The 26,635-nt window shown below is 31.9% G+C and overlaps 2 protein-coding genes across 3 annotated transcripts in view; one reads left to right on the top strand and one right to left on the bottom strand.

Moving 5' to 3' along the window:
* Nucleotides 1-10,420, top strand: part of Lpin (phosphatidate phosphatase LPIN) — a 39,162-nt gene extending 28,742 nt beyond the window's left edge. For both annotated transcript variants that reach the window (XM_067286307.1, XM_067286308.1), the window contains exons 12-17: nt 8,066-8,207; nt 8,293-8,441; nt 8,509-8,748; nt 8,816-8,930; nt 9,656-9,759; nt 9,832-10,420. In XM_067286307.1, coding sequence (XP_067142408.1) covers nt 8,066-8,207; nt 8,293-8,441; nt 8,509-8,748; nt 8,816-8,930; nt 9,656-9,759; nt 9,832-10,009 — 928 coding nt within the window. In that variant the 3' untranslated portion in view covers nt 10,010-10,420. The remainder of the gene's footprint in view (nt 1-8,065; nt 8,208-8,292; nt 8,442-8,508; nt 8,749-8,815; nt 8,931-9,655; nt 9,760-9,831) is intronic.
* A 2,454-nt stretch (nt 10,421-12,874) lies between these two features.
* On the bottom strand, nt 12,875-26,090 carry LOC136988484 (mucin-2-like). The gene is made up of 4 exons (XM_067286347.1): nt 25,857-26,090; nt 16,843-17,046; nt 14,434-16,753; nt 12,875-14,348 (listed from the first exon to the last, which is right to left on the bottom strand). The coding sequence occupies exons 1-4, from the start codon at nt 25,927-25,929 to the stop codon at nt 13,571-13,573; spliced, it is 3,375 nt and encodes a 1,124-aa protein (XP_067142448.1). The 5' UTR covers nt 25,930-26,090; the 3' UTR covers nt 12,875-13,570.
* Nucleotides 26,091-26,635: the final 545 nt, after the last annotated feature.

Genomic DNA, 26,635 nt, shown 5'->3' with positions numbered 1-26,635 from the left:
AACTATCTTTTTAATATTTTTAGGAAAAAATTATAAATTTGACATAACTGACTTTTAGCAATCATTTTGTAATAGTTTTATAAAAATGTACAGGATAGTTCTAAAGTCAATTAACTGTGTTTTTTATTGTGTGTTCCCAATAACCCATGGATGTAAATTGTAAAATGAATTTAGGACAATGTTGCTCTTTTACAAAATTGGTTGAAACATGATGATTCAATGAAATTGTATTTTTTTTTTAAGTTAACTAATTAATTGCAATTTAGTGTATTCAATGATTAACTGACTTCTGAGTCACCTTGTATATTTATTATGATTGAGTATTGAAAATAAGTTTTTTGTTTTTTTATTGATGAAATGAAACCTAAAACATAAATGAAAGTTAATAGCATTTGTTGAACCATGACCTATACAGTATTGCATGATGTTATTAAGATTTTCTCCCAGTTAATTGCTTAAATTTAGAAGACAAGAATAGGTCTTGTCTTACATGTTTATGAATTTCAGTATATTATAATTTTTCTAAATTTTATTTTTATCTAAATAGAAAATACTTTATAATTTACTTTCTCAGTGTTGTTATATTGATTTTGTGACCCTTAAATGAAAGAGAAAAATCAATTTTCAAGTATTAAGAGTTTATATTAAGTATGAATATCTAAATAATATGTAATTTTTTCTAACTAGTGTTAAGCTAGTTGTTTTAATTATTACTGCATTCTTGATTATTAGTTATGTGCTCTGTTTTGTTGTGCTTATTTTTCATTCTGATTTTGTTTTGGCTTGTTATTACATAGATATTAATTAATAACCAAGCGATGTACATTCTAAATATACAGAGTAATATGTTTTGAATTAACTCTTCTCTTATTGACTTCTTCAAAACTGTGAATATATCTTTTTCCATTGGCTTGCAGTCTAACAGGGCATAACATTTTGAAATACATTTTGAAATTTTCATCTGCTGTCAAATTTATATAGTGTACTCTTACTAATCCAAACACTGCTTAATCTGAATTATTTTACTGTCACTTTTGTTATTGGTAAGAATGCTTAAGTGTTGTTTAAAAAGTTAAAAAACCACCTGATAAACTGGAATGATATATAATAAACACTTTAATCAAAAGTTTTAAATTGTATTCCATTATCAAATGTACGGACCTGAAGATCTCCAATTGTTGATTGAAAATGTTAGTTGAAAAAAAATTTTTTTTTGTTAATTAAGCCTTACTGGAATACAATTTAAGGCTTTTGATTGAAGTGTTTAACTATAGTTTTTTAAAAAAATATAACAAATTTTGTAAAGTTAATATGTAGTACATATTTTGATAATATATATATAACAAATACAGTACAAAAAATGTTTTAACCAAATACTAATGAATTATTGAAACTTTGATATATTAGTTTCAACAATGTTATAAAATACTATAGTAGAGATAATGGATGTATCACACTGCTGCTGGTAACATCAAAATGACACTTCTATTGTCAGAATGCAACTTTATTACTGGTATGCATCTTAGTACACAAGACCCTCATCAGCTATATATAAAAATATATAGATATCTACAACAAAAAATATCATTTTTATATACAATTGAAATAACATAAAAAGGCTAAGATTCCATTGCAAAAGAATTTCTCAGAACTAACTTGTTATAGAACAAATTTGCAGAATAATTGACATTAATTACAATCTAAAATTTAAAACATATCTAAAATAATTTTAAAAAGTTTTAAAAATCCATAAATGTGTACATATAATACCAGTTTACAAACTGAGCTGTTAAAGATTTATTTCCACCTACACTGCACAGTACTATGAGGATTACATTATAAACAGGCTTAAATTAATATAATTAAGTCCTGTTACAAACATTTTAATTACATATCATCAATTTAAAGACACTCACCTACAATACTTAATAAGAAGATCTTTTGATAATCCACTATATAGCGGTTGATACTTACACTATCACATTCTGACAGTAGGGTAGCTTTACACAGGATTGCAAAGTCTGATAGCTGCTTAAAACTCATCCAACTCACACACCACATTCTCAGACACTTAGACAACAACATTAGAATAGATTTCCAATGGGTCCTGGGTCGTGTCATGGAGTTTTCGGCAATGAGACCACTGAGTGTCTTGCCAAACAAGCTGCAAAGTCTTCAGTCACTAGTACCCTCAGTTACATTCCTACCTCATACATCAACAATCATGCCAAGGAGCAAATCTTCATTCTCTGGCAAGACAGCTGGGACCATGACACCACTTGTAGGCTCACCTACACTTTCATCTCCAAGGTTGACATTACTGTGATTTTTTTTTTTTGCCACTTTTACCCTAGTTACACCCTCACTCAGCTACTTACAGGACACTGCGACTTTAAACATTACTTGCATAGGTTTAACCTTGGGGACAATCTACAATGCGATTGTCGTATTCAGGAGGACCAAACACCACTTCACTTAGTTTTTTTACTGCAATAGGTACAATCACATCAAGAATAGCAGCTCTCATTAAACTATCCTTAAAGGGTACAACTGGCCTTGAAACCTGCACCAACTCATTCAGATGTGTACAATGTTCAATCATCTACAGTAGAGAGTCGTTAATCGGAACCCCGGTAATCTGAACGATTTTCAATCGGACTGTGTTGTGCTGAATCGAATGTTTTTGATACTAGATTTACTTCTAAAGTATAATTTTCATGTTTTTATATTCTTCAATATATTTATTTTGTTTGTACAAAATGAAGAAATAATTTTTAACGATATGATAGCCTCGATTATTATTATTATAAATTTTCGTTAGGCTTAAAATCGACGAAAATTCAACACGAAGCGACACGCAATGGAGAAAAATTTGAACATCGGACAGGTTAATGTATTTTTTCGTACATAATCGGTAATCGGAACAAATCACTAATCTGACCAACCCCAGTTCCCAATTGATTCCGATTAACGACTCTTTACTGTACTTGCATTCTTATCCCTTAGTGGGGCTCACGAGAGCACTTGCTCTGAGGGCACCAATGGCAATTAGCTTTCCCTTGCTTTGTTTCAACTGTTGGTATATAGCTGCCTTTAAACTTTGTAATTTAATTCTTATTTTCCTTTTTTTTTTTTTTTTTTTTTTTTTTTTTTTTTTCAGTCTAAATTTGGCTAGTTTAAGTTAGTCCTAGTTGTAAGTTAGATTAGGGACTCTTAGCTTGGTTTCCAGTTAGGTTAAATTAGATTAAGGTTTGTTAGCTTTAGTCATCCAGTTAGGTTTGTCCTAGGTTATGATAGGTTAGTTTAGTTAGTAAGTTAACATTAAAAAAATAATAATAAAAAAAAATAAAATTTAAGTCTTGCTCGTTTCTGTGTCAGTCCATTCATCTCGTCCAGTTTGTCATTGTGTTCATTTGCTTTCGCACTGTCTGTGTAGCTGTTTAGCATTAAGATTCGTGATTGCATTTAGTTTTATTAGTATTAAGTAGATATAAGTCTTCCTACTAAAAGCCATTTGGTACTAACTTCTACACTTAACTACTCATACAATACAATAATATTTTTTACGTACAAGTGAGTACATTCCTGGCCCCGCCAAAGGCATTACCAGGGTTGAAAATACGTAAATTTGATTGATATACAGCAGAAACAAATACAAACAGAATATATAATAAACAAAAGTGGATATACATTAGAACATAATACACAATTACGCGTTCATTATAAAAAGGAGGGTAAACTTAGAGACTAACAAGATAAATGGTGCATATAAACGTGATACAATATAAACAGGTAATAATACAAACAATTACATTAAGAGAGTAGTTAACAAGTTATTGGCACGACAGTAGTTAGGCTACAATACATTGATAATTATTGACCCGACAATAATTTGTATGGATGACAATAGAATGACAACACAGTAGCAAGTGGCAGTGAGACAACAAACATGATAAGATTATGAACAGTTAATGGTAAATTACAAATTAAAAGCAAAATGCTGGGTAGTTAATTATTTACAATCACCAGAGAGAGTTCAACGAATTTCTTGGCCAACCTACTGAAGGCCTTATATATTTCTTTAGATGAGAGTATCACATTGTAGTCACAAGGCCAGGTGTGGCCCGAATCTTCTACTAAAAGCCTTAAGTCTAGTCTCTCTTTTTCCAGGGTGATACAATCGTAGATTTAATGAGCGCTGTTATCTTCAGTCTGGCAGATTGGGCATAGATTTGTGTCGCTGGAAGTAAACCTGTAGAAATATGAGGCAAACTTTCCATGGTTGGTTATTAGCTGAGTTGCTGGAAAACTAGGGGTGAACCATTTAAGAGAGAAAAACTGTTTTATGTTGGGAATGAACTTGTAGGTCGTGCACTGATTTTTGTGGTTCCAATTATTCTGCCAAATTTGAAGACATTCTGTCCAGAGTATGTGGTGTAGACACCGTTTACTTATTTTGTTGTAAATGATAGGGATTGAGTTACTAGAGGTTGCCGCTTTGGCTAGGAAGTCGGATCTCTCATTCCCTACCGTCCCCTGGTGGGCATGGGTCCAGGTTAACTACTCATGGTGGCACTCAATTATTGGTGTTTGCTACACTCAGGTTTTCTTTTAGACCTTTGGGGACTACAGTCTTGCAGCCTAAAACTGCATGCCAACATCAATCATAGAAGGTACTGTAGTCTTATGTACACTGTTTAGAGCAGTGGTTCCCAACCAGTGGTCCGCGGACCACCAGTGATCTGCAAGAGCTAAAATATGGTTTGCAAAAGATTTACCGTATTTTACGGACTATAAGACGCACCTTAATTTTTAAGCAATTTTTAAAAAAAATACTTATAGGAGGCTACGGACTATAAGACACTCCTGAATTTTGGAGGCAATTTTTCGAAGAAAAAAGTGCGTCTTATAGTCCGTAAAATACGGTAAAACATTTATTCATTTTAAATTATTATTCCTACATTGATACAAACTGAATTTAATTTTTACTAAAAATGTTATGTTTTCTCTTATAATAGTATTGTTAAAGCATGTTACTCTTGAGTTTAACGATTACTTATGTTAAAAGTTTTGATTAAAGTTTATTTTTAGATTGACATAGTTTATTTTTCTTAAACCTTGTGGTCCTTGCTAACAACAATGAAATCAAAGTGGTCCCTGGTCAAAAAAAGGTTGGGAACTGCTGGTTTAGAGTGATCCTGCCTTTCTCTACTGTCTATCTCCTCTCCCTCCTCCTTCCCCTCCCCTTTCCCCTTACCCTCTTTTCTGCTAGCTAAACACTTCGTGTATGGCCGATGTCTTTCATGTATGTATGTATATAGTGGTTGCAATTACAATTCACATTACAGTATTGTGTGATTATTACTACCTCTCCCCCTATTGGGTAAAAATGACAACCCAGATTTACATATTACTCTTCCTTCTTTATTATTCTATATTTTTCATCAATGTATAGTGTTCTTAAATGTTCATAATATTGTCTATCAATTAAATTTTCATTTTTAATTGTTTAATGTCAATTTCTCTGCGAATTTGTTCTGTATACAACAGGTTAGTTTTGAGAAATTTTCTTTTGTAATGGAACCGTAGGCTTTGTGTTATTTCAGTTGTATATAGATATCTACAACAAAAAATATTTTATGTATGGCTGATGAAGGTTTGTGTACCAAAATGCATACCAGTAATAAAGTTACATTCTGATGATAGAAGTATCATTTTGTTGTTATCAGTATAAGTGTTATTGTTGAAAACAAACATAATAGAAATTTTCCAGACAAGAAGCTCTTTTATAATTTTATAACATTGCAATTATAAAATTGAAAATTTTATTAAAGAGCTAGGAATGAATGGAATATTTATTATTCAATATAATTTATTAATAACTTAAATGTGTGTTTACTATATATAATAAATTATTCAGTTCTTAACTTCGGATTAACAAGATTCTATATAAAAAAGGCAACTTTTCACTAACTTGAATAACCCCTTCATTTATAATACTTATAAGACCCACTGGAGATGTCCCCTCTCCAATTTTGCTAAGTTTGATAGATATTGTAGCACAATCCTTTCATAATTCACAGTAAACCCACTTGAAATTTTTTATTACACAGCAAAAAAATGTTACTATTACATAGTAATGATTTGTTAAAAATAAAAATAATTTGCACTAATAATCCATTCAATGCATATTCAAGAAACTTATTGGGTATAAATCTTATTTTTCTTCTAAAACATACAGTACAGTAGTTGGAAACCTTATCTGCTCAACTTTGCTGCTGTTAGCATATTATCTATATAACATGGTACACAAGTAACACAGAAAATTTAACTCATTTTTCTTGCAAATGCTTGAGAATTGCACTGAGTGATTTTACTGTGATTTACTGGGAGAATAGCAATACTATATATATACTAGCTGACCCGGCCACGCGTTGTTGTGGCTCAAAATGTATCTATTATAAATGTATAACACTTCCCCCGTGGGGAGAATTTCAAAAAATCCCTTCTTAGTGTACATTCTCTTGACGTACCCTATTAAAACGCATCTAAAATAGTATAATAAAAGCAGAGTTCTTCACGGTAAGCCTTAATCCCGTCCATCTCCCCCCACTGGGGGGAATTTCGACATGTATATTATATAAAAAAACGTGCGTATTCGAATGCAACGTTGTGTCAAAATTTCAAAGGAATCGGTAGGAACAAACGAACGTTATATGTTATTTATATAGATAGATAGAAAATGATCTGCTTCAGTCCATTTTCACAGAAAAGCAAACTTAGGTCGTTGGAAGTTAGCGCCATCTGTTGGACATAAAAGCCTTAATCCATATATAAATATATTTTTGAAAGGGGGGAAATGGTGTAGGGGTATGAAAAATAGATAGTAGCCGATTCTCAGACCTACTGAATATGCATATAAAATTTGGTAAAAATCGGTAAAGCCGTTTCGGAGGAGTAAGGTAACTAACATTGTGACGCGAGAATTTTATATATAAGATATATTGAACATTACAAGGTTGGAAGATGGCCATCTCTGGTTGTTTCCTTGTTAGTTCAGATAAGCAAGAGTGCACTAAACAGTTTTCTTATTCTTGATTTCTTGAGAGGATATTTGGTTAGGGTACTAAGATTTATTAATGAAAAAAAAAATTTATTTTAGTTTTCATTATGAATATCTGAAAAAGATTTGAAATGTTAATTTAAAAAAAAAAATTAAAGTAGAATAATAAAGAAATGATTTCATTTTTAATTATAAACTCTTATTTTTGTTAACCCATTACAAGAGTTAAAAAAATTATAAATAGTTGTTTGTATAGTTAATGTTGACTGGAAATAAACTAATTTTTCAACTTGACAGATCTTCAGACTCAATTTGACTAAAAGGACATTAGAAACTTTTTCATTAGAAGGTTTAAAAATAAATTTAACATTTCTAATATATTAAAAAGTTATATCAGATTATAAAAAATTATACATATAACATTTTACTTAAACAATTTTTTAATATTCTAAATTTGTTTTGAATTGTCAGACATTTTCAATGCTAACAATATTGAAATGTAAGATTTTGTTATAAAGGTCAAATTTAAGTTAAAGTAAAAATTGGATTCTACTCAATTTGAATCTTTTCATACAAATTGCTAAATTTAGTTTTAGTCTTATTACTTAGTTCAGAAGTATTATAAATTTGTATTTAACAAATTTAAGTGACAGGCATTGTTGTAATAATAAATTATAATTGTGAATGATTGAATTAATGATTTTTTTTTCCCCTCTTTATAATCTTTCAAAGTAGAAATGTCTTGGAAATAGTCCAATATAGAGGAAAAAAAATTCTACCTTGAAAATTTGATTGCTTATAAATTATCAATTATTTTTGTATTCAGTTTGTATAAGTAAAAAAAAAAAACTAATCCAAAACATTTAACGATTGAACAGTTTTTAAATAAAATGTTTGATTTTCAATCTTTACTGAATATCTAGCTTATAAATAATTTAAAATTTCTAATTATACTAATACTTAAACTTTATTTCAATATTTACATTGATCATCTATAAATAGATCAAAAGAAGAATTTTATGCTTCTACTTCAAGTGAAACTGAGGATGTTGGACCAATTCTTGAAAATAAAAAGTCAAGGATCAAACGATTATACTATCAAGAGAAATATCGGAAGACTCTTAGATTGTCTTCTGACAATATTGTAAGATAAAAGAATCCATTATCTAATAATTTCATTTAGATTTTGAAATACTGTATTTAAAGAAATTTTTGTTGGATAATTTCAGAAAAGTTTAAATTTGAAAGAAGGTCCAAATGAAGTTGTTTTTAGTGTAACTACTGCATATCAAGGTACAACAAGATGTGTATGTAATGTATATTTATGGAATTATGATGATAAAATTATCATTTCTGACATTGATGGCACAATAACAAAGTAAGAATTTTTGTTATTTTTGAAAGTTTTTGCTTTATCTTAATTTTAAAATTATTTTTCTTATTAGATCTGATGTTCTTGGTCATATTTTACCCATTATTGGTAAAGATTGGGCTCAATTAGGAGTAGCTAAATTATTCTCCAAAATACAAAATAATGGATACCAGTTCCTTTATTTATCTGCCCGTGCCATCGGTCAAGCGAGAATTACCAGGGATTATCTTCGAAGTGTGAAACAGGGTGATATATGTCTACCAGATGGTCCTCTACTACTTTCTCCCACTTCCCTTTTTAATGCCCTCCATAGGTAGGTGTTTTTAATAATTTATCTTCAGATTTAATTAATCCTACTAAATTTGATTTTTACAATCTAGAGAAGTAATTGAGAAGCGACCAGAAGATTTTAAAATAAACTGTTTAAAAGATATTAGAGCATTATTTCCAGCATTATCATATCCTTTCTATGCAGGATTTGGAAATAAAATTAATGTGAGTATTATTACAAGATCCTTTTTTATTCTGCAGTAAAATAATCAATGTTCTGATATGTTTTTAGTGTTCTAGATATTTAAGAATTATATATATTTTTAAGTAGTGCACAAGTTAAGTGAATCAATACTGATGTATTTTTAGTTTGGAGCAAAAGAAATTTGGAGGGTTATTATTTGTTTACCTATAAGGAAACTTAAGTAGATTTTTTTTTGTGCTTCTGCATTATAAAAAGGAAAAAATGAATTATTTCATAATGGCAATCACAAAACTAACATCTCAAACATACGATAACTTATTACAGTATATTTATTCATTTAATTTGTAACGTGTAAAGTATGATTTGATTTAATTACATATAGTTATAGAATTAAAAGCAAAATGATTTATATATACGCAATGAGGGCACTTTGATATTCTCAGTACACAGGCTTTCAACCCGGACCTTGACTTTCAAGGATTTCGCTTCGACTCCACCTTCTTTGGTTATAAAAATCTGTATATAGTCTAACCTTGCCCCTGGCAATGTAAAATTTTGTGGGTAGAAATATTAAATTATAAACTTTATTTATTTAAATTGATTCCAAATTTGGAAAGTAGTTTGTATATTTTGCCAGAGATGTTCCTTTTTAGGCATACTCTTGCATTTACTAACTGTTTTGTTTGTTGTAAATAAACACTGAATATGGTATCTAATAATTAAAATCGAGATTATTCTTTTTCAGGATACGTGGTCCTACAGAGCAGTCGATATTCCAATGGGACGAATTTTCACGATTAACCATCGAGGCGAATTGAAGTTAGAATTAATCCAGACCTTTCAATCGTCGTAAGTGACTCATTTCTTAAGCAAAAATTGTTCTGAATGAAGACAGTTTTAGGAAATTTTAAATCATTTCAGTTACACGCGACTTAGCGATGTTGTCGACCACATTTTCCCACCGCTACAACGTCAGCACACCGTGAATTTAGCACCAAATTTTCCTGCCCCCGAAGAATTCAGTTACTTCACCTATTGGAGATACCCACTTCCACATCTAGAAGAGAACGACCATATATCGAAAGCCAAAGAAAAATAAGAAAGTGTACATAAAATTATGGGAAGAAATTACTATTACGAAGGAGATGAGAAATACTTACATTTGATATGTAGTAAGTTACCATATTCAAATATATAACGAAATTCAACTTTGCCAAACGAAGAGTATCGAAGATATGCATTTCTTGTGAAAGATGTGATAGATGCAGTATATGTGATTAGTTGTAAAAAAGAAATTGCCCCAAATCGATGCATATCTATATTTATAATTAACTCAGGATACTTGTACATCAATCAATATCCAGTTTATTTATATGTGTGATTTTACTTGTTTATTCCTATTGGTTTTGAAAATGTATTCTGTTTAATATGCTTGATTTGAAAAATCATTCGATATTAAATATTTATAGAAAGATATAAAGAAAAAAAATTTTAATATTTTTTCATAAAATTGTCTGTTGGCTGAATACTTTAATTAATTCAACCAAAGAAAGCTTTAAATAGGAAAAAAAAGCATTTAATTACCATTATTCATAGATACATTAAACGGGATTGCGAAAAATTCGCTTCGTCTGTAGAATTGGTGATGCGAATTTGATCATTTTGGTACAATTAAGCAAACTTTAAACTGAATTTCTAACTGGAAATAGCCTTATTTTGAAAATAGTCCAACAGTGAAAAAATTTTACGTAGAAAACTGGGAGATAAAACTACTTTTCTATGAAAGAACTGTTGTTTGGTATGCAAAATATATCACGCGGAATATACACGTTCCGATTATAACAGGGTTAAACCTGTAGGGCAGAGATAGAATTTATTTTCTACTAATAAAAAATAACTTTCAAAGATTAAACCGGTAATAATCTTAAGATTGATGAGTTGGATGTTTCTATCATATCTCGAATTTAAACAGAGGATGAACGGGGAATAAACGATGACATATTTGATTTGTATGATTTAGTATAATGACACAATTTTTTTTTTAATATTTTCACGAATATCGCAGAAATTTCTACCCGAAGCGAATTTTTAAAAAAGGAAAGAAAAAATTGAAATGCGTATCTTCAAGTAGATTGCAGATTCTCAAATAGATTATGTATTTTCAGTATTTATTAAGACAGCATCAACCGAACTTTAACTTTTTTTTTTTTGACTTTTCGTCCTAAATGATAAATTTCTCTTAACAGAAATTATTTAGGACGAAAACTGGACTAAGCTCTTTACTGTTATCTTCTTGTATAATCAATTTTTAATACTGTAATCCTCCTTTTAACTGTATAAGGATACTATAAATATTTTTAAACAATGCCCACTTTAAACTTATGGTTTTTTTTGTTTAGGTTACTCGATTCTGTTTAAATGAGTCTGCTTAAGTAGATCGATTCGATGCAAATTTTTCTTATCTAAAATATATTTACTCTTAATACTTTACTCTGTATAGAAATGAAAATTTCGGACAGTTCGGGGAAAGTAATCTAAAATGAAAAATAGGAACAAAAGAATTTGTTTGGGAAATAATAAATTCGATTGTCACGCTGAAAATTATTGATAAAATCATCGTCTTTTGTGAGAAGTTGTAAATGATACTTAACTTTTCCAAGACTAGAAATTCTTTCCTTTTAAGTTTTTCTTTATCATATTTCCCGGCCAGCGCCATTTCCTTATAATAGTATGGAAACTTAATGTGTGGGATGATTAAAGAATTCAAAGATAAAACTTCGTGACAAGGATCATTCGTGTGGTGAGGGATCTCGCATTGTAGTGGGTGAAAACAGTGATTTACTAATGGTTTTTTTGAGTCTGTCAAATTCCGAAGCTGGTTTTAGGTGTCCTTGTTCGGTAGGCAGTGATGACACCGTTGACATCTAACACTAATTTTCTGTGTTGGTGGCTTAGTTGTCACGAGGAGAACTCGATCCCGGACTCAACGAATGATACAATCGTGTACTAGATTCGTACGTCATTCCACATCAGTGACCAGTTTAGTCAACAGTGACCCTTGGACACAAGATTCGGACCTTCTACATAATTTTACATCATAAACTATAATAACGTTTCGCCCCCTTTCCGGGCCAGTAGGCTTAAGCCTACTTATCCTAATGGTTAATTTATCGCTATCTGTCTACCATACCAGGAACCTCCTCCAAAAATTGTTTATACGTTTGTACACTCCTCGAAAATCACGAAATTTGAGGATTCTTCCGCTTTGGCATCAGAATATTTACTTCAAACATTACTTTTTATTTGATGTAAATTTACATTTTATATATAAATCAGTTTAGGAATTTATCGTGTAGATCAGTGGTGCCGAAACTTTTTGATCGACGGGCCAAATTGCGTATAAGGGCTATAATTATTTTGTATGCTCTATATAAAAGCAGGCCTATAAGTGATACGTCAAATACAGTATATTTGCCAGCCGGATATGGCCTCGAGGCATAATTTGGACACCACCGACGTAGATAAAAATTTATGTAGGCCTGATTTTAACGGCGGAACAATTCGCGAATTCAGATTGATGATTACAGGAAAAATTACGACTTTTATATTTAATAATAGTTTCGTTGGAAAAAATTTAGACACTTTTTAGTATCGTTCAGGCTTTCGATTAATTAAATTATTCGGTTTTTCAGTACTTTTTATTATTATTATTCGTGTTATATTTATCAAATTGCATACTCAGTTAACAACTTTTCTGAGAACCGAACCCACTATTCACCTTCAAGTTTTCAAACTTGTTTCGGTGCTTGTTTTTTAGAGCAAAGAAAAAAAAGGCTAGAAATTTTAATGTTGCAATTAAAATTTGTTACACCATTTGAAATTCTTTAGCATTAAATATTTTAACTTGTGTAAATGTTTTACGCTTATTTGACAGACTCGCACACGAAATTACAAATTGAAAAACTCAAAATATAAAAATTTTAATGAAAAGAAATAGTAAACAACTGATGGCAAAGAATTACATAATCGGTAATTTTAAAAAAAAAAATAATAATAATATACTATTCTATACATCACTCTTGATGCAGGCACTTCAGCACATTATTTACAATCCGGAATCCGTGTATTTTACAAAACAGATGGACCTTGCACCAACAGTGGATATCTGAAGCACTAGACTGGGGGTTTCTGTGACTCGTGAGAAACTCCCGCATAATGCAACAGATCTGTGTTTAAGTATACCAGCACATACGTAGATCAACGAAAACCCACACCGAAACGGCCTACTAATAGGCAAGATTCAAAATGATCCTTAAAAGAATCGATCGTATATCCGAAAGGGGTAGTCCGTCTATGACGGAATTTTAGAGAAAGTTTATAAATAAATAAATCGGGAATGTATAAGGGAATTTTTTATGATCACAGGCACTTTCATTTTTCTTTTTTTCTTAAAAAATACGCACGTTTTACTCTTATTCGTATTTTGTTAACGTATTTATATTCTGTTAACGTTCATTATCTCAAGTTTTATATATATATATATTTTTTTTTCTATGAGTTATGAGAATATTGAATATTTACTACGATGCTTAGTCGTGAAGTAATAAATGTAAGATTATGGTAGGTAACGGATCGAAATGTCAGCGTAATTTTGAAGATTTTAACCATATCTTTCGTCGTAACCCGTCTTTCCTAGCCAAGGATACTGCGACGGGCACGGTTGACAGGTTCTCATAGATCTGGATCCTCCTTTATACGAAATTTGGCAAGATCTAGCGTGATTGCAAGGACCGGGTCGGTCGGAATAATCGCATTGCCAAGGTTCGAAATCATTGATTTTAGAAATGGGTGTGGGATTTCTCATCCATTGAATGGCTTGCCAATTTGTTACAACCCAAACGTCATTCTTTTTCATGATCTCGTCTAAAAATTTCATAAATGCTCTTCTGTGATGAGGCGTATTAAACCAAGCGGAGTGATAGAATGCTCCGAAAGGAGCACGATTAGTTTTATAGTGGCGATTGAAATTTTTCATTAGCATCTTATATACTCCTTCGTCATCGGGTGGATTCGAGCAAGCATCAGCCATAGAACATCGTCCTCCCCTGAGATCGGTCCACATGATCATACCCACTTCCCAAAGACCCGGGAAAGATTTGGTTGGACAAGGACCAATCATGCATTGATGATTCAAAGAATAATCGAGAGTATAAGGCCAATATGGAGGATTACTTTCGGGTACGGGCAAAGACGAATCGTAAGTGAAATTAGCTTCGTACAACATTTCAAACATCTTATTTCCTCCCGTCTGCAAGAACGGAGCTCTCATTCCTCGAATATCTTCCATTTTGACTCCACCGTAAAGATGAAGAATCTCTCGTTGGCCATGAATTTCTTTGTGCCACTGACTAACAGAGAACTTCTCTCCAAAACTGTGCCTGTAAAAGATTCAACAGTTAGTTTAAAATATTTTTTTCAAAAAATATTTCTATCGAAGATTAGTTTTAGAAAATAAATACTTACGTTACGCCGTGTGATGCCATTTCGTGTCCTTGAGAATAGAGTGTTTGAACTTTTCCATAATCCGTCCATTCGTGAGAAACGTAAAATGTACCTAGAGTAGGACATCCGTTAGGATTCTTTCTGTCTCCAAATAATTCTGTGTATAATTCGAAATTTAAGTCATTCATAGCATCGTCGAAGGTTATGAGTACTATCTGAGGAATTTGGCTGACGGACATTCCGAGAGGGGCATCTGTTGTACCACAGTAACAGTCGGGCAAACGACATTTAGAAGGACTGCATTTGGTACCGGTACTAAGATATCTAGGTGTAGGATAAACTGATCTTGGACGAGAAGCGGGAGGAGGAGGTCTTCCTGCAAATATCGATGGTGCTCGCGTGGCAGGACGACTGATTCCGAATGGAAGTCGACGTCTACCGGGTTGAGTGATTGGTGGTTGTATCGTTGTGGTGGTGGTGGTGGTAGTGGTGGTGGTTGTGGTTGTAGGAGGTGGTGGAGGAAGTCTGTAAACGGGAGTAGAAACTCTTGGACGGGGAGTATGAACAACTTCTTCCTCCTCTTCTTCGTCATCTTCGAAATAATAATCTGGATAGTCGTCATAATTTTTATCTGTTTCTTCTTCAAAATGATATGGTTGTTGATTTCTATTATATGTATTTTTCCTAGTATCTTTGTTGGTTACGAATGATTGAACTCGAACTGGAACGTCTGGAAGTCGAACGGAAGTAGGATTTGTTCCGTATTGAGCATCTAATGTTTCAGAATTATCCAAAGCTTGCTTGGGAATGCTCGAAACATCGGAATCCAAAGGTCGATTCCTATTGACTGGAATTACATCATCAGAATTTTTTCTTTTGTCGCCAGAATTATATGTTGAAGGCACGGAAACGTCGGGCACACGTTTTAGATAAACGGATAATTGTTGTCGGAAAGAGCTGGCAGGGGTTGTTCTTTGTAAAGATGATGTTTGTCTTGATGTAGCCAAAGTTTCGGGGAGACGACGTGTTTTTTCTGTGTATGTCGGAATGACCGGACTTCTATGTTGATAATTGCCTGGTGATCTGGATCCATCTGAAACAGGTCTTGCTTGATATGAACTTGGAGGATCTTCTGATTCATCTCTATCCGATGAATATGGTGGGACGTATCTAGAAGAATCCCTACTAGTGTAAGATGGGTTTTGTCGATTTGTTTCTGGAGTTCTTCTATTATATACACCATAACTCTGACGCGGGTTTTCATTACCTCTATTAAGACTTTCTAGATATGTGGAGCCTCTTCTGGTATTTTCTGCAGCTTTGTTCGAATTAGCGTGATGTCTTTGTCTGTATCCCTCCGAAGAATCACTTAAACTTGCTTGGTATGTAGAACCATGACGTGATAACAACGGAGTTCTGCCGTTAGTACGAATTGGATTAGGACGAGTAATTGAATTCTTGTTAGTGTAGATAGGATTTATAATTTGACGAGAAGAGAGGGAAACATCTTTAGATCTGTCATTTGCAGGTGCCGCTACTGATTTCGCTGCTGATGTCTCTGGGTATGATCTTGGTCTACCAAATCCGTGCGTAACTGGTTGTCGAGAAGGAATGGCTACGGTTCTTCTGTCAGGAGTTTGTATATTTTGAGTTATTCCGGAATTTTCTGGGCTTCTTCTAATATTATTATTATAGCTTCTGTTTGGTATATTAACAGTTTTAACTTGTACAGCTGGAGGTTCATTTGACGCTTTTGTATTATCTGCTACTCTTTGTATAGAATCTACATCAGGATCTTTATATTTTCCATTATTTGACATCACTACTACTAATGATTCCGGATCGGATTTCTTTTCTTCTTTTTTCCCAACAGATTCATCATTAATTCTTTTATTATAAACTGGTCTAATGTATATATTTACACTCCGTCCGTTTTCTTCATTATCTTCTTCTTCCTCCTCCTCCTCTTCTTCTTCCTCATCTTCGTTTACGGGTTGAAGATTACCGGATTTTCTGATAACATTGTAATAACCTGGAGGTCTAGAAGCTTCTGTCAAAGCAACTAAACGCGTGTTAACAATTCTTGGCGAATAACGGCTTTCTGGAGCTGGGGTAAGCACTGGATGAGGTCGAGAAGTCGTAGGTGTTCTTGATGGAGGCGCAGAAGTGGTCGAAATACGGTTATAATGAGATGTAGAAGTTTCTGTAACCTGATAACGACTTCCTACTCTTCCTAAGGCAAGTCTTTGTCGAGGAGGTGAAGTATTGGCTCGATTAAAACCAGTAGTTTTGGTGTTCTGATAAGTTGGACTGCTGGCACTTTCTGAAGGTACTTTATTGCCTTTAAACGAAACAGAAATATAAATGAAAAGAGTTTAAGTAGATAACAGCAAAAATATTGTAAAAGACCAAATAATTTATTAAACTTACTTTCACATTGCGCATTCCTTGGCCAATCGCAAATTCTTTGACTGGCACTGAAATGTAATCCTCCTGTACATCTTTCGTGGAATGCATCACCAAAAACACACATATAATATTTTGTACATTCGTTATCGTCTGGAAAGTATCCAAATTTTTCCGGACATTTAAATATTTTGGCAGATACTTGTAAAAAGGGCCAAAGGTTAATAGCTGAAAGATTCAAAAGGCAGGAGATTAATATATTTATCATTATTACCGGAAACATATATTGTTGATTAAACAAGTGAACTGATTGTGATTATTCGTTAAAGTTCTTCAATGAGTTGACATAACCGATCAATCGTAAAGATTAATGATATTTTAGATAGTCTTATTGTTATATATATATCTTTAAACTAAGAGGAAATATAATTGAAATTGCTGACCCCAATTCATATATTGGTTGGTCGTGATAGGTGTACATTATGTAATGTTGTATAATTAACTTTATACATGTAAAATTAAAAATATTGGAAAGTATGATTCATCACAATTTTTATTCGATCAGCTTGCTGAATTTTATGAATCAACTTTCAAAGGTAAAGGAATTAGACTTAATGCTTCCTAATTAAGGTGTTACAATTCTTGTCACGACGCCTAAGCATTGTACATAAACAAAGAACAATTGTGTTTTGCGGAACAGCGAAAGATGCCATTTACGTTCAATTAAATCTCATAATAACCGTACTATAATTATCACGTGTAATTTATTATTTTACGAAAGTAGGGAAAGTCGATTCACTTAAATACCTTATTTTATAATAAAATAATGCTCAAATGACACATTTTCCGTGAATTTTTGTTATAATACGCTTTCCAACACGATTAGCGGTATATACAACGCCCACAAATATGATAACTGTAAATAAACAAGCTTAAAGTTTATCGTTTTTCGAGAGTTTATACGCCAATTATATTGAATTCGAATGCTAAATAAAGTATTGTTGGCGCTATTATCAAGAGAAATCCTTCAAGGAAATATATTCAACGGACCGTATAATGTCCAGGCTATTGTTCGGTTTCGATGTGAACAAACCCAAATCTATATTCTGTATCTGAGATCCATTTCAATTCATTGTTATCTCAACATTCAAGGTTTCTCTATGATAGATAGTTTTCAAGGCGATTCTCTACGTACCACTCTTAACCCTGACACTAATTACAGCCTAAAAAATAAATGTAAATTTGTAAATTTTCGTGCATATGTTCGTAAATGTACTCTAGAATCATTCCAAGATATAATTAAGAGTTACATAATAGAAAATTTGTGAATTTTTCCCGACCCAACGAGAGTTATTAAAGTTATTTCCGTGCTTATGAATTATGATTATTCATTATAGATATTTATCAAGTTTATTTAAGGCAAATAATGTGTAATTATTAAGTTATTATTTTTGACCGAATTTAGTAATTATAGATAATAGAATGTCACCTTTTTAAAATAGTATATATACTTCTATCGATAGAGGAAACAGGATCATTTCCGGTTTCGGAAAGTTGAACTGGCCAGACATACGCTACATTTTTATGTAATTTTAATATCTAGAGTCACTTCGTAAAGAAATTTATTTACTATTTATAATAAAGGAACTAGTTTTTTTTTTTAATGGAATTAATATCACGACTTGTTAAATAACCGCGTTGGAGTTAGGTAAAAGAACGATGCTGGAAAGTAGAAAAGTAGAACTAGAAAAACGGTAAATAATAGGGTACGAATTTATATTCTTTTCTATCCATTGGAACAAAAAGCTGGGTCTGTTAAGATGGTTTTCTTGGCCTGGATACGTACCGTAGTGTAGAACTCGTTTAGTTTCCAGCTTCGTAACATTTGGTGCTGCCACCAAAAGATAAGGCGAAGTCAACGACACCTATTGAATAATTAGGAAAATATTTTCGATCCAAGCAGTATGGTGCCTGGTAATAGGTTTAACATATATTTGAATTTCCCTAAAATTCGTTAATACACGTTGCCAACAGTAAGAAATAAATCTTTATGAATACAATTGAATTTATAAAAACAATGAAATTTGCAGTTTCGATCGAGTAATCGATTTAAAGTAAATGATGCAGAAATGAATATTTATTTATTTATTTATTTTTTTTTTAAATTTTTATTTCTAAAACGAACCCAGTTCTTTATAAGGCCATGCTCGTGAAACCTGTACGGAAATTCGATTCACCTACATATTACTAGACTTGTTTATCCGGATTTAGAAATTGGTTTGAGCCCGAAGGGTTGTCCGTTTGAAAAATATTTTCAAATATTTATATTTATTATCAGTAAATCTATTTCGATTCATTGTTTTCCTAAGAATAAACGAAATTAAACGATAAAAACAAAAAACATTTTTGTAAATATTTCGCACGATTTAAAGGCGTTAATAATAATTAAACTGTCATTATTGAGAAAAAAATTATAAGATAAATAATAATTTCCAAGGTTTTAAACTTGTTAAAATGATTAGACAGACAGAACGTGCCCTATAATTCTCAATGCCCCAATCTGCAGAGTGTGATTCACAAGCCTCCAGACAGAAAAGGGCTCAGTTACTTACAAGACAGGATGTGATGTATGTGGGCGCTATTTAATTGAATGCACATATAAATGCATCCTTCCCACTTATGAAAAACGCATGTTTACTGGTAATCATGAGCTTTTTATAATATTTCTGATCCATGTGCACATGGCTCACGAGTCTGTTTTACATGAAAACTTATGAATCTTCTTGTAGAAACGAACCTTTCACCTTTGTTTTGAGAAAGGCTAATTAGTAAGTTAGCCTTTTTATAGTGATTATGTGGTACTAATGAAGGCGTTGACGAATACTTCATCCATTTCCGGTAGTATAACACTTAATTTGTTAAAGAATTTAAGTGTTATTTTACGTTTACTAATTAATTCATTTCCAAGAAGACTTCCTATAGACATAACTCTAATTATAATTGTTTTTAATTAATATTTATATAACATTAAGGTAACACATGAAGGTTTTCACCAAGGAAATGAATCTTATGTGAATTCTTAATGAGTTCTTTAGGTATTTGAGGTATCGTGGCAAGTATCCAAACAGTTTATTATAATGACAGATGCTTATACTAAATGTAAGAGAATAACGGTTTTCGACTTGTAGTGTAAACTCACGTTTCTTTAACCACTTAAAATTTCAAATAAAACTAGTTTTTCCGTAAACAAGTTTTAAAAGAACAAGTTTTATTCATCGAAATATTTAGTGAATTTATTTATATATTCACGACCTATTAAAACCATAGTTCAGAGTTCAACAAAATTCTCTCTTTTTCTATTCGTCGACACAATTTATTCATACAAACGAGTATAAATATACTTCATAATCCTATCAAATTAACTGCAGAGGTTAAGTGGTCAGTACTTTAAGTATTCGAGTGCTTCCTAAAATATATAAATGAGTATGAGTAAGCTTATAACAATGGGTTAATAATCATCTATAGAACATCTCTCTATTCAAATTTACTATTAATTATGTTATAATTAACTGTAAACGACGGTTAAATAAAGCATTTTTCTATTAAAATTGTCGAGTATTTATTGAAAAATAAACTTATAAAGCATTAAGTTACTTTTATCGAATGAACTGATCAGCCGGATTTTCATAATCTAACGTCATAAAAAGATTGAAACTCATCAGGAGGAAGGAAAATCGTTCCTTCGATAAGGAGAATAATGTAGTAAATTATAAGAATTTAAGGTTTATTTGCAAAAGATGATTATACTTAATATATGTAGATCTGTAGTGTAGTGTAGAGGTGTTCATCAAAGTGATGAACACCTCTACACCTTGTTAATAATAATTAAACTTCTTTGCGTGTTATATTAAAAAATTTGGAATAAATTTCCATTTTAATATCCCGAAAATATAAGAATTCTGTAGGATTTTAAATAGTTGATATTAGGTTAGTTTGACGATAACATGTTTATCAGTAGATGACGTATGTGGGGCATAGCCTATCTTTAGGATCTATTGAAACGTATTCTTTCATGGACCGTTTACGAAAAATATCACCAAACTATGTAATTAGGTGAAAGTAGGCCTATTGCTAAACAAAATAATCAATCTGATTATCTAAAAGTACTGTACCGTGTTTTTGTTCAATTGCTGCAGAGACAAAGCAAACTTTTAAATTATATCCTTTAAATATGCCGATAAATTTAAGTAGAATTTGATATATCTTTTTAGGAAATTGAGTATAGAAAGTAATTCGAGTATAGAATTCGACAGATAATTAACTTCTAGGATAAGGTGTTAACGTGTACCAAAAAAGAATGGAGTTAAATGCGTAGGAGTGAAAACGTGAGGAATATCTGGGACATACTGCAGATTATTCCTATAACATAAAAGAGTATTGACCTAATTGGATGTTGAGGGAAATGACAGAAGTCAATTGGGAATACCTACCGAGGTTTATATTGGAATTTGGAAGACGATGACCCTCGCTTCTACAAGGTTATTTATCAAGTTTAATTTCGTGTGGGAAGTCGTGTGGCACATCTCACTGTATAAGGATAGAAGTAGCCCTATCTTTATGTGTGGAGGAGGTATAAAGAATAAGCTCTTACACGAAGGACAAACTTGTTGAGTTCGAAGACAATGATTATCTCAAATCGCATAGTAATTTCGAACAAAATAGGACAAAGAGAAAGGAGAGGTGTTCTTGAAGTTATCGTGACATAATTCGTCTATTCTATAGATAAGAAAGTGAGTGAGATTGATAAGAACGACAAAACCGAATTGAAACTCTAAAGGAAAGTTTAGAAAATGGATGAACAATTCGCCTCTAAATATAGACAAAAAACGTCACAGAAGAAGGAAAACTCGGAAATTTCATTATCATTTAAATTTAAAGGTACCGAACTAACATGATTAGTCTTCCAATTTGATTGAATCGATAATTATTCAATCTTCACATGAAAGAGCAACAAAACCTTGTCCTAATTGTTCTGACCTACATTTGTAGCATTCCGCTAGATGTGTCTGCAAATTTATATACAAACCGGTACTTTCATCTCATTTCCGAGATCAAATATCACCTGTCTACATCATCTCCAGTAATGTCTCCTTCGCTTATTATTTTACTTTAAGGAAAATTTCTAAAGAACAACCATCGTTACACGTCTTCTACAACTCGCAAGAATTCGGAAGAATTAAACTACCTTACTACTCCCTACCTTAAAATTAAAGATAATTCTAAACTTAAAATTCGTGTGGGCTTTCCTTTAAAGTCATTTAAAGGTTAGGCATCGTTATTGTTACGAAACAACGCTAGTAATTAGAATATAAAGTAAAATTGTTAACTATAATGTCAATCTATAATGTTTTGTATTCATATTCTGGAAGAGAAGACGTCAAAAGAAGTTTTCTCAATTCTCTAACAAAAAGAGGAAGAGAGTCCGGAACTCGATTTTTATCTATTGTTTATTTACTATGGCTTTTCAATGCTGTCCATTGTTACTTAATCGTCGGTGCGACAACCGAAACACACGAAGCGCCTTTTAAAACCAGGAAGTTTTTTTATCATTCGACCTCCAAAATTTTTATAAGAAGTGTACAAATTAATATGTTATCCTCCAACGTTTCTTTTGTCAGGAGAATATATAACTTTTTTTCTTTTTTTAAAGCTTCACGCATGGACGAAATTATCGAAAATTATCTAAGATTAAGATTAGAAAACGAAGCGATGCTGCCGAATTTTTTACACACACACACACACACACACAAAAAGTGAATAAAAAATACATTAGATCAATTCTCGATTTTAAAAGTGAGTAAAAAATTGATGAAAATTCGAATATTCGCCTCTTTCAGATAATTTTAGGTCAACTTTAAGGAACAGCACGGCTGTGTGTTGAAGTGTAACGTAGAAAGAAAAAAACGCCCATAATTTCGAAGACTAACGTGTCCAGTTTTGCTCTTGAGTTTTAAGGTGGAGCCTACTCTCACTGTCTTGTTCCATTTAACAAAGTCGGGTGGAAGAAGATGAAAAATTCTAATAACATCTTGAAACTCCCATAAAATAATAATAATAATAAAAAATAACCTGTTATATTTTCAACTAAGCGTGAGCTGAAGATATAACGCATTTCTCCACCCTCCGAGACCATCTAGATCACACTTTTTTTTTTTATTGGAATTAATTATTGTATTCTGGTGTGACATCAGAGAAACGGCGTTTATTTCCGAGGAATATAATAAAAAGCCACGATTTCTTCGGTGCCATTAAATTTTTGCACAGCAAGTCGTTATAAAGAATAGTCACGAAGCGGATTTGCGTGTTGAAAGATGGACTTCATTGAGAATTTTATTGTTGCAGCAAAAAGAAAAAAAAAACATAGTGTTTAATTAATGAACCGGGGTGGAATGCGAGCAGCGAAAAGATAAATCAAGATTTTTAAATCGTGGTCTTGTTTAAAAAGAAAAGAGGTCACTATGTCATCAAAATATACAATGGATATATGGACGATCGGATTTATAAATTAAATCAATACTTTATTGTTTGAGTTATTCACACGGTGTAAAAATTAATCTATTTTATTCAATAATAATAATAACATAATAATTAGAATAAATAAACTTATATTACCACAATAGTATATTTTTATTTAAATTAAAAATATATAATCTTAGAGATATTCTTAAAATTATATAGCAAATATATATATATATGTATACATAAATTTATATCATATTAATTTACTTATTATATATTAAAATATAAAATAAATGGTGTTTAACTTTATTTTTTTCTGTAAAAATCTCACTATTTGCTTTTACCTTAAGTGATGAAGAATAAATAGACTTATCTTTATTATTATCATTTCCTTATCCATTTATTGCTTACATTTAATTATTACTCGCATCCCCTTGTGTATATACACAAATACGATTAATTCTGCACGCTTCGGTAATTTTAAAATCTTTGTAGAGACTTTTTTAAATGATAAATCTGATATTTTTATCTTATTATACATATATGTTTTTTTTTTTCTTTTTAAACAGATATGCACGGATAACTTTATATAGGTCTCTTATATATAGATACAGTATATAAAATTACATTCAGCATCATTTTCCTTTAGTTAGAAGAGGATATAACAATTAGAATATTCGATAATTGCAGTTATAACGAGAGTTGATATATTACTTTCTCCTGTTATTTTCCATTTTCCTATGTAATTTTACGCATTTACAGTTCGAAAATAACTTAAATGATCCGAGTAAAACTACGATTAAGGTAAGAAAATACGGAATTGTTACGTGACAGAGTCGATAATTTATATAAGGTAACACGTAATAATGCCTTTTTATAGATGGCGAATCCGTGTTATATATATATATATTCTACTAATGGAAATGGAAACTTTCGTTTCAATCATCAATTTTTGTTTCATCTGTGGCATCGAACAGGTTCTTAACAGTCGGACATCTGGTTGGAAAGACCTTTTAGACTTAACGACCTTGAACTAATTTCGCGCTATTTCCGCTTTTACCATTGAGATGTATACCCTGTATACGACGAAACAAATGCAAATATATAATTAAATGAATCTATATTATGTGTAGATGATAATAATTTTCATCCCTTCTAGATTTAGCGAGTGTAATTTGGGTAATCAGTGGCATTCGATCAATGATTAAATGTTGCAAATATTAAAAAAAACCTGTGTTTATATATATATATATATATATTTATATGAAGAAAACTTCCTGTTCGGAACTGGACAATTGTGCAAAACTAATTCTGAATCGATTGTTACGAACAACGAGGTCAATCGAACTGGCCGAACAAGTTCGAATCGCAAGTTTTATTTATGTATAGAATAGTCAAAATTAGATCGGCCTTCGTTAAAAACTGTTTTTCATTTTCCGTGAACAGAAATTAGAACGTTACACGGTAGGAAAAACGTTTAACAACTTTCGTGAGAATTTAGAAAATTATTTACAATTCTCTCCATCACTAATTCCTCCTCCCACTTTTCATTTACTGTACTTAAATATATTACAATCGCTGACTGTGAAAATACTCCATTACCAATTGATCATTTCAGTTAATGATACGAGATAAAGCGAAACAGAATCCATTTACAAAATTCTTAAAATAGAATTGGCGTTACAATTGCTCTATAAACATTACAGAATAATTTTAAGGATTGGGAAACGGATGAAAAAAGAGAATCAACGCGTGAATTTTTCAGAGCTCGACTGGAATTATATCAAAAACACATTCACTTCGGTAAGTGGAGGATGAAATAACCGGAATGGATCCCTAGAAACGTTTCCTGAGCCAATGTCCACCTTTATGAGATTATGAGAATCGGGTCACTCTCAACTTTCATTGTTCCATACCGTCTCGGACGTTCCCTGCAGCCATGTGGCACCCGGGTACGCCCATGCGATTGATCCAGTAGCACAAATTGCGGTTCCTAACAGTTGGCCGAGTTTCACAATATTCGAAAGCATTAAATAATTCGAAATGTAGACAAATTCTTTCATTCCGTACCGATCAACTAGGATATTTTCAGACATAAATCCAAATTCGAACACGAGAAACCGTTGTTCCCGACAATAGTATACTTCCTGACATTAAATTTTTGCCCTGGGGAATTTATTATTTTTAACAAAAATAACATTCGCCGCTTTTTTTTTGTACCAATAAATGATGCAGTTATTGGAACATTAAGGGCAAGAACCCTTTCAATATCGTCCTAGTAAGAATTTCCAAAGTAATAACCGTGAATAATCGAGAACTTCGAAGAGTCAGCAAGTATACTTGCAAATTATTCGAATTATATATTTTTTTTGCAGCGCACCGGTGGATCTTGAAAAGTCCACATTGAGAATTCCCAACGTGGACTTCGCAAGATCCACCGGTGCGCTGCATTAAATAAATTAAAGCTCGATAGTACTAAAATTAAGTTAAAAAAAAGAAAAAAAATGGGATGAACTTACCAAGCAACACTACAAACAGCAGACGACAAGATGCAAACGACCTACAATTCTTCCAAGCGACACAGGATGACATAGTTTCTCTGAATGTTAGTATATGAAACTGTTGTTAGTGATACATTGATTGTAAAATAATATCACAAGCCTGCCGAAGCCAGAAAGAGAAGCTTCTTTCAACCAGCCGAAAAAAGACGGAAGCATGAAGCTGCTTATTGCAGCCGATAAATGCCAAAAACTTCGTATGCCTACACGGATTAAGGCCACACCAACGCCACCTGGCGTTCGAGTGTGTGTGTCACGTGCCGACTTCGTCACCCTATTACGTCAACGGCAATTATTGGGGCGTGAAATTCGAATATGTTTAAGGTGTCCAGTTTGCAGGCTTTTATGAGGAGACGATTTTTTCCCTCTCTCTTTCTACCTGCTAAATTTATAGATTCGGCGATGTCACGAGGAAGAACTCCTTTTTTTTTCTGTACTAATTCTATTGTTTTTTTATTATTATTTTTTAAAATACAGTGTTGGGGACTGATATCTTAGCCTGTTTGACTTACTAATTTTAACTCTCTTCTTTAATGATCGTAGAAAAGATCCAGCACTTAGAAGAATGGCGGTTACATTAAGGAAAATCATTTATTAATAGAACGATTAACTCGATGGAGTTTTAAACACTTCGGTTTAGTGTTTGTTTTTTTTTTTTTTGGTATTATTTTTAGAAAATTGATTTGTTTACGACAAATTTAAATGTGAAAAATCACTTCTCTGCAAGAATTTCTTCTAGT

The sequence above is a fragment of the Centruroides vittatus genome, unplaced genomic scaffold, assembly GCF_030686945.1.
Source record: "Centruroides vittatus isolate TY-2023 unplaced genomic scaffold, ASM3068694v2 scaffold_3315, whole genome shotgun sequence".
In the NCBI taxonomy this organism is placed as follows: Eukaryota; Metazoa; Arthropoda; class Arachnida; order Scorpiones; family Buthidae; genus Centruroides; species Centruroides vittatus.
The sequence above is the reverse complement of the archived record's forward strand: the minus strand, read 5'-3'. Positions and strand labels throughout refer to the sequence as shown.

Excerpts from the sequence above, each read along its gene's own strand:
- LOC136988484 (XM_067286347.1), bottom strand. The coding sequence starts at position 25,929 with ATGTCATCCTGTGTCGCTTGGAAGAATTGTAGGTCGTTTGCATCTTGT. Across the intron at positions 16,754-16,842 it reads AAGGAATGCGCAATGTGAAA|GCAATAAAGTACCTTCAGAA; the intron begins GTAAGTTTAATA and ends TTTCGTTTAAAG. Across the intron at positions 14,349-14,433 it reads ATGGCATCACACGGCGTAAC|GCACAGTTTTGGAGAGAAGT; the intron begins GTAAGTATTTAT and ends AATCTTTTACAG.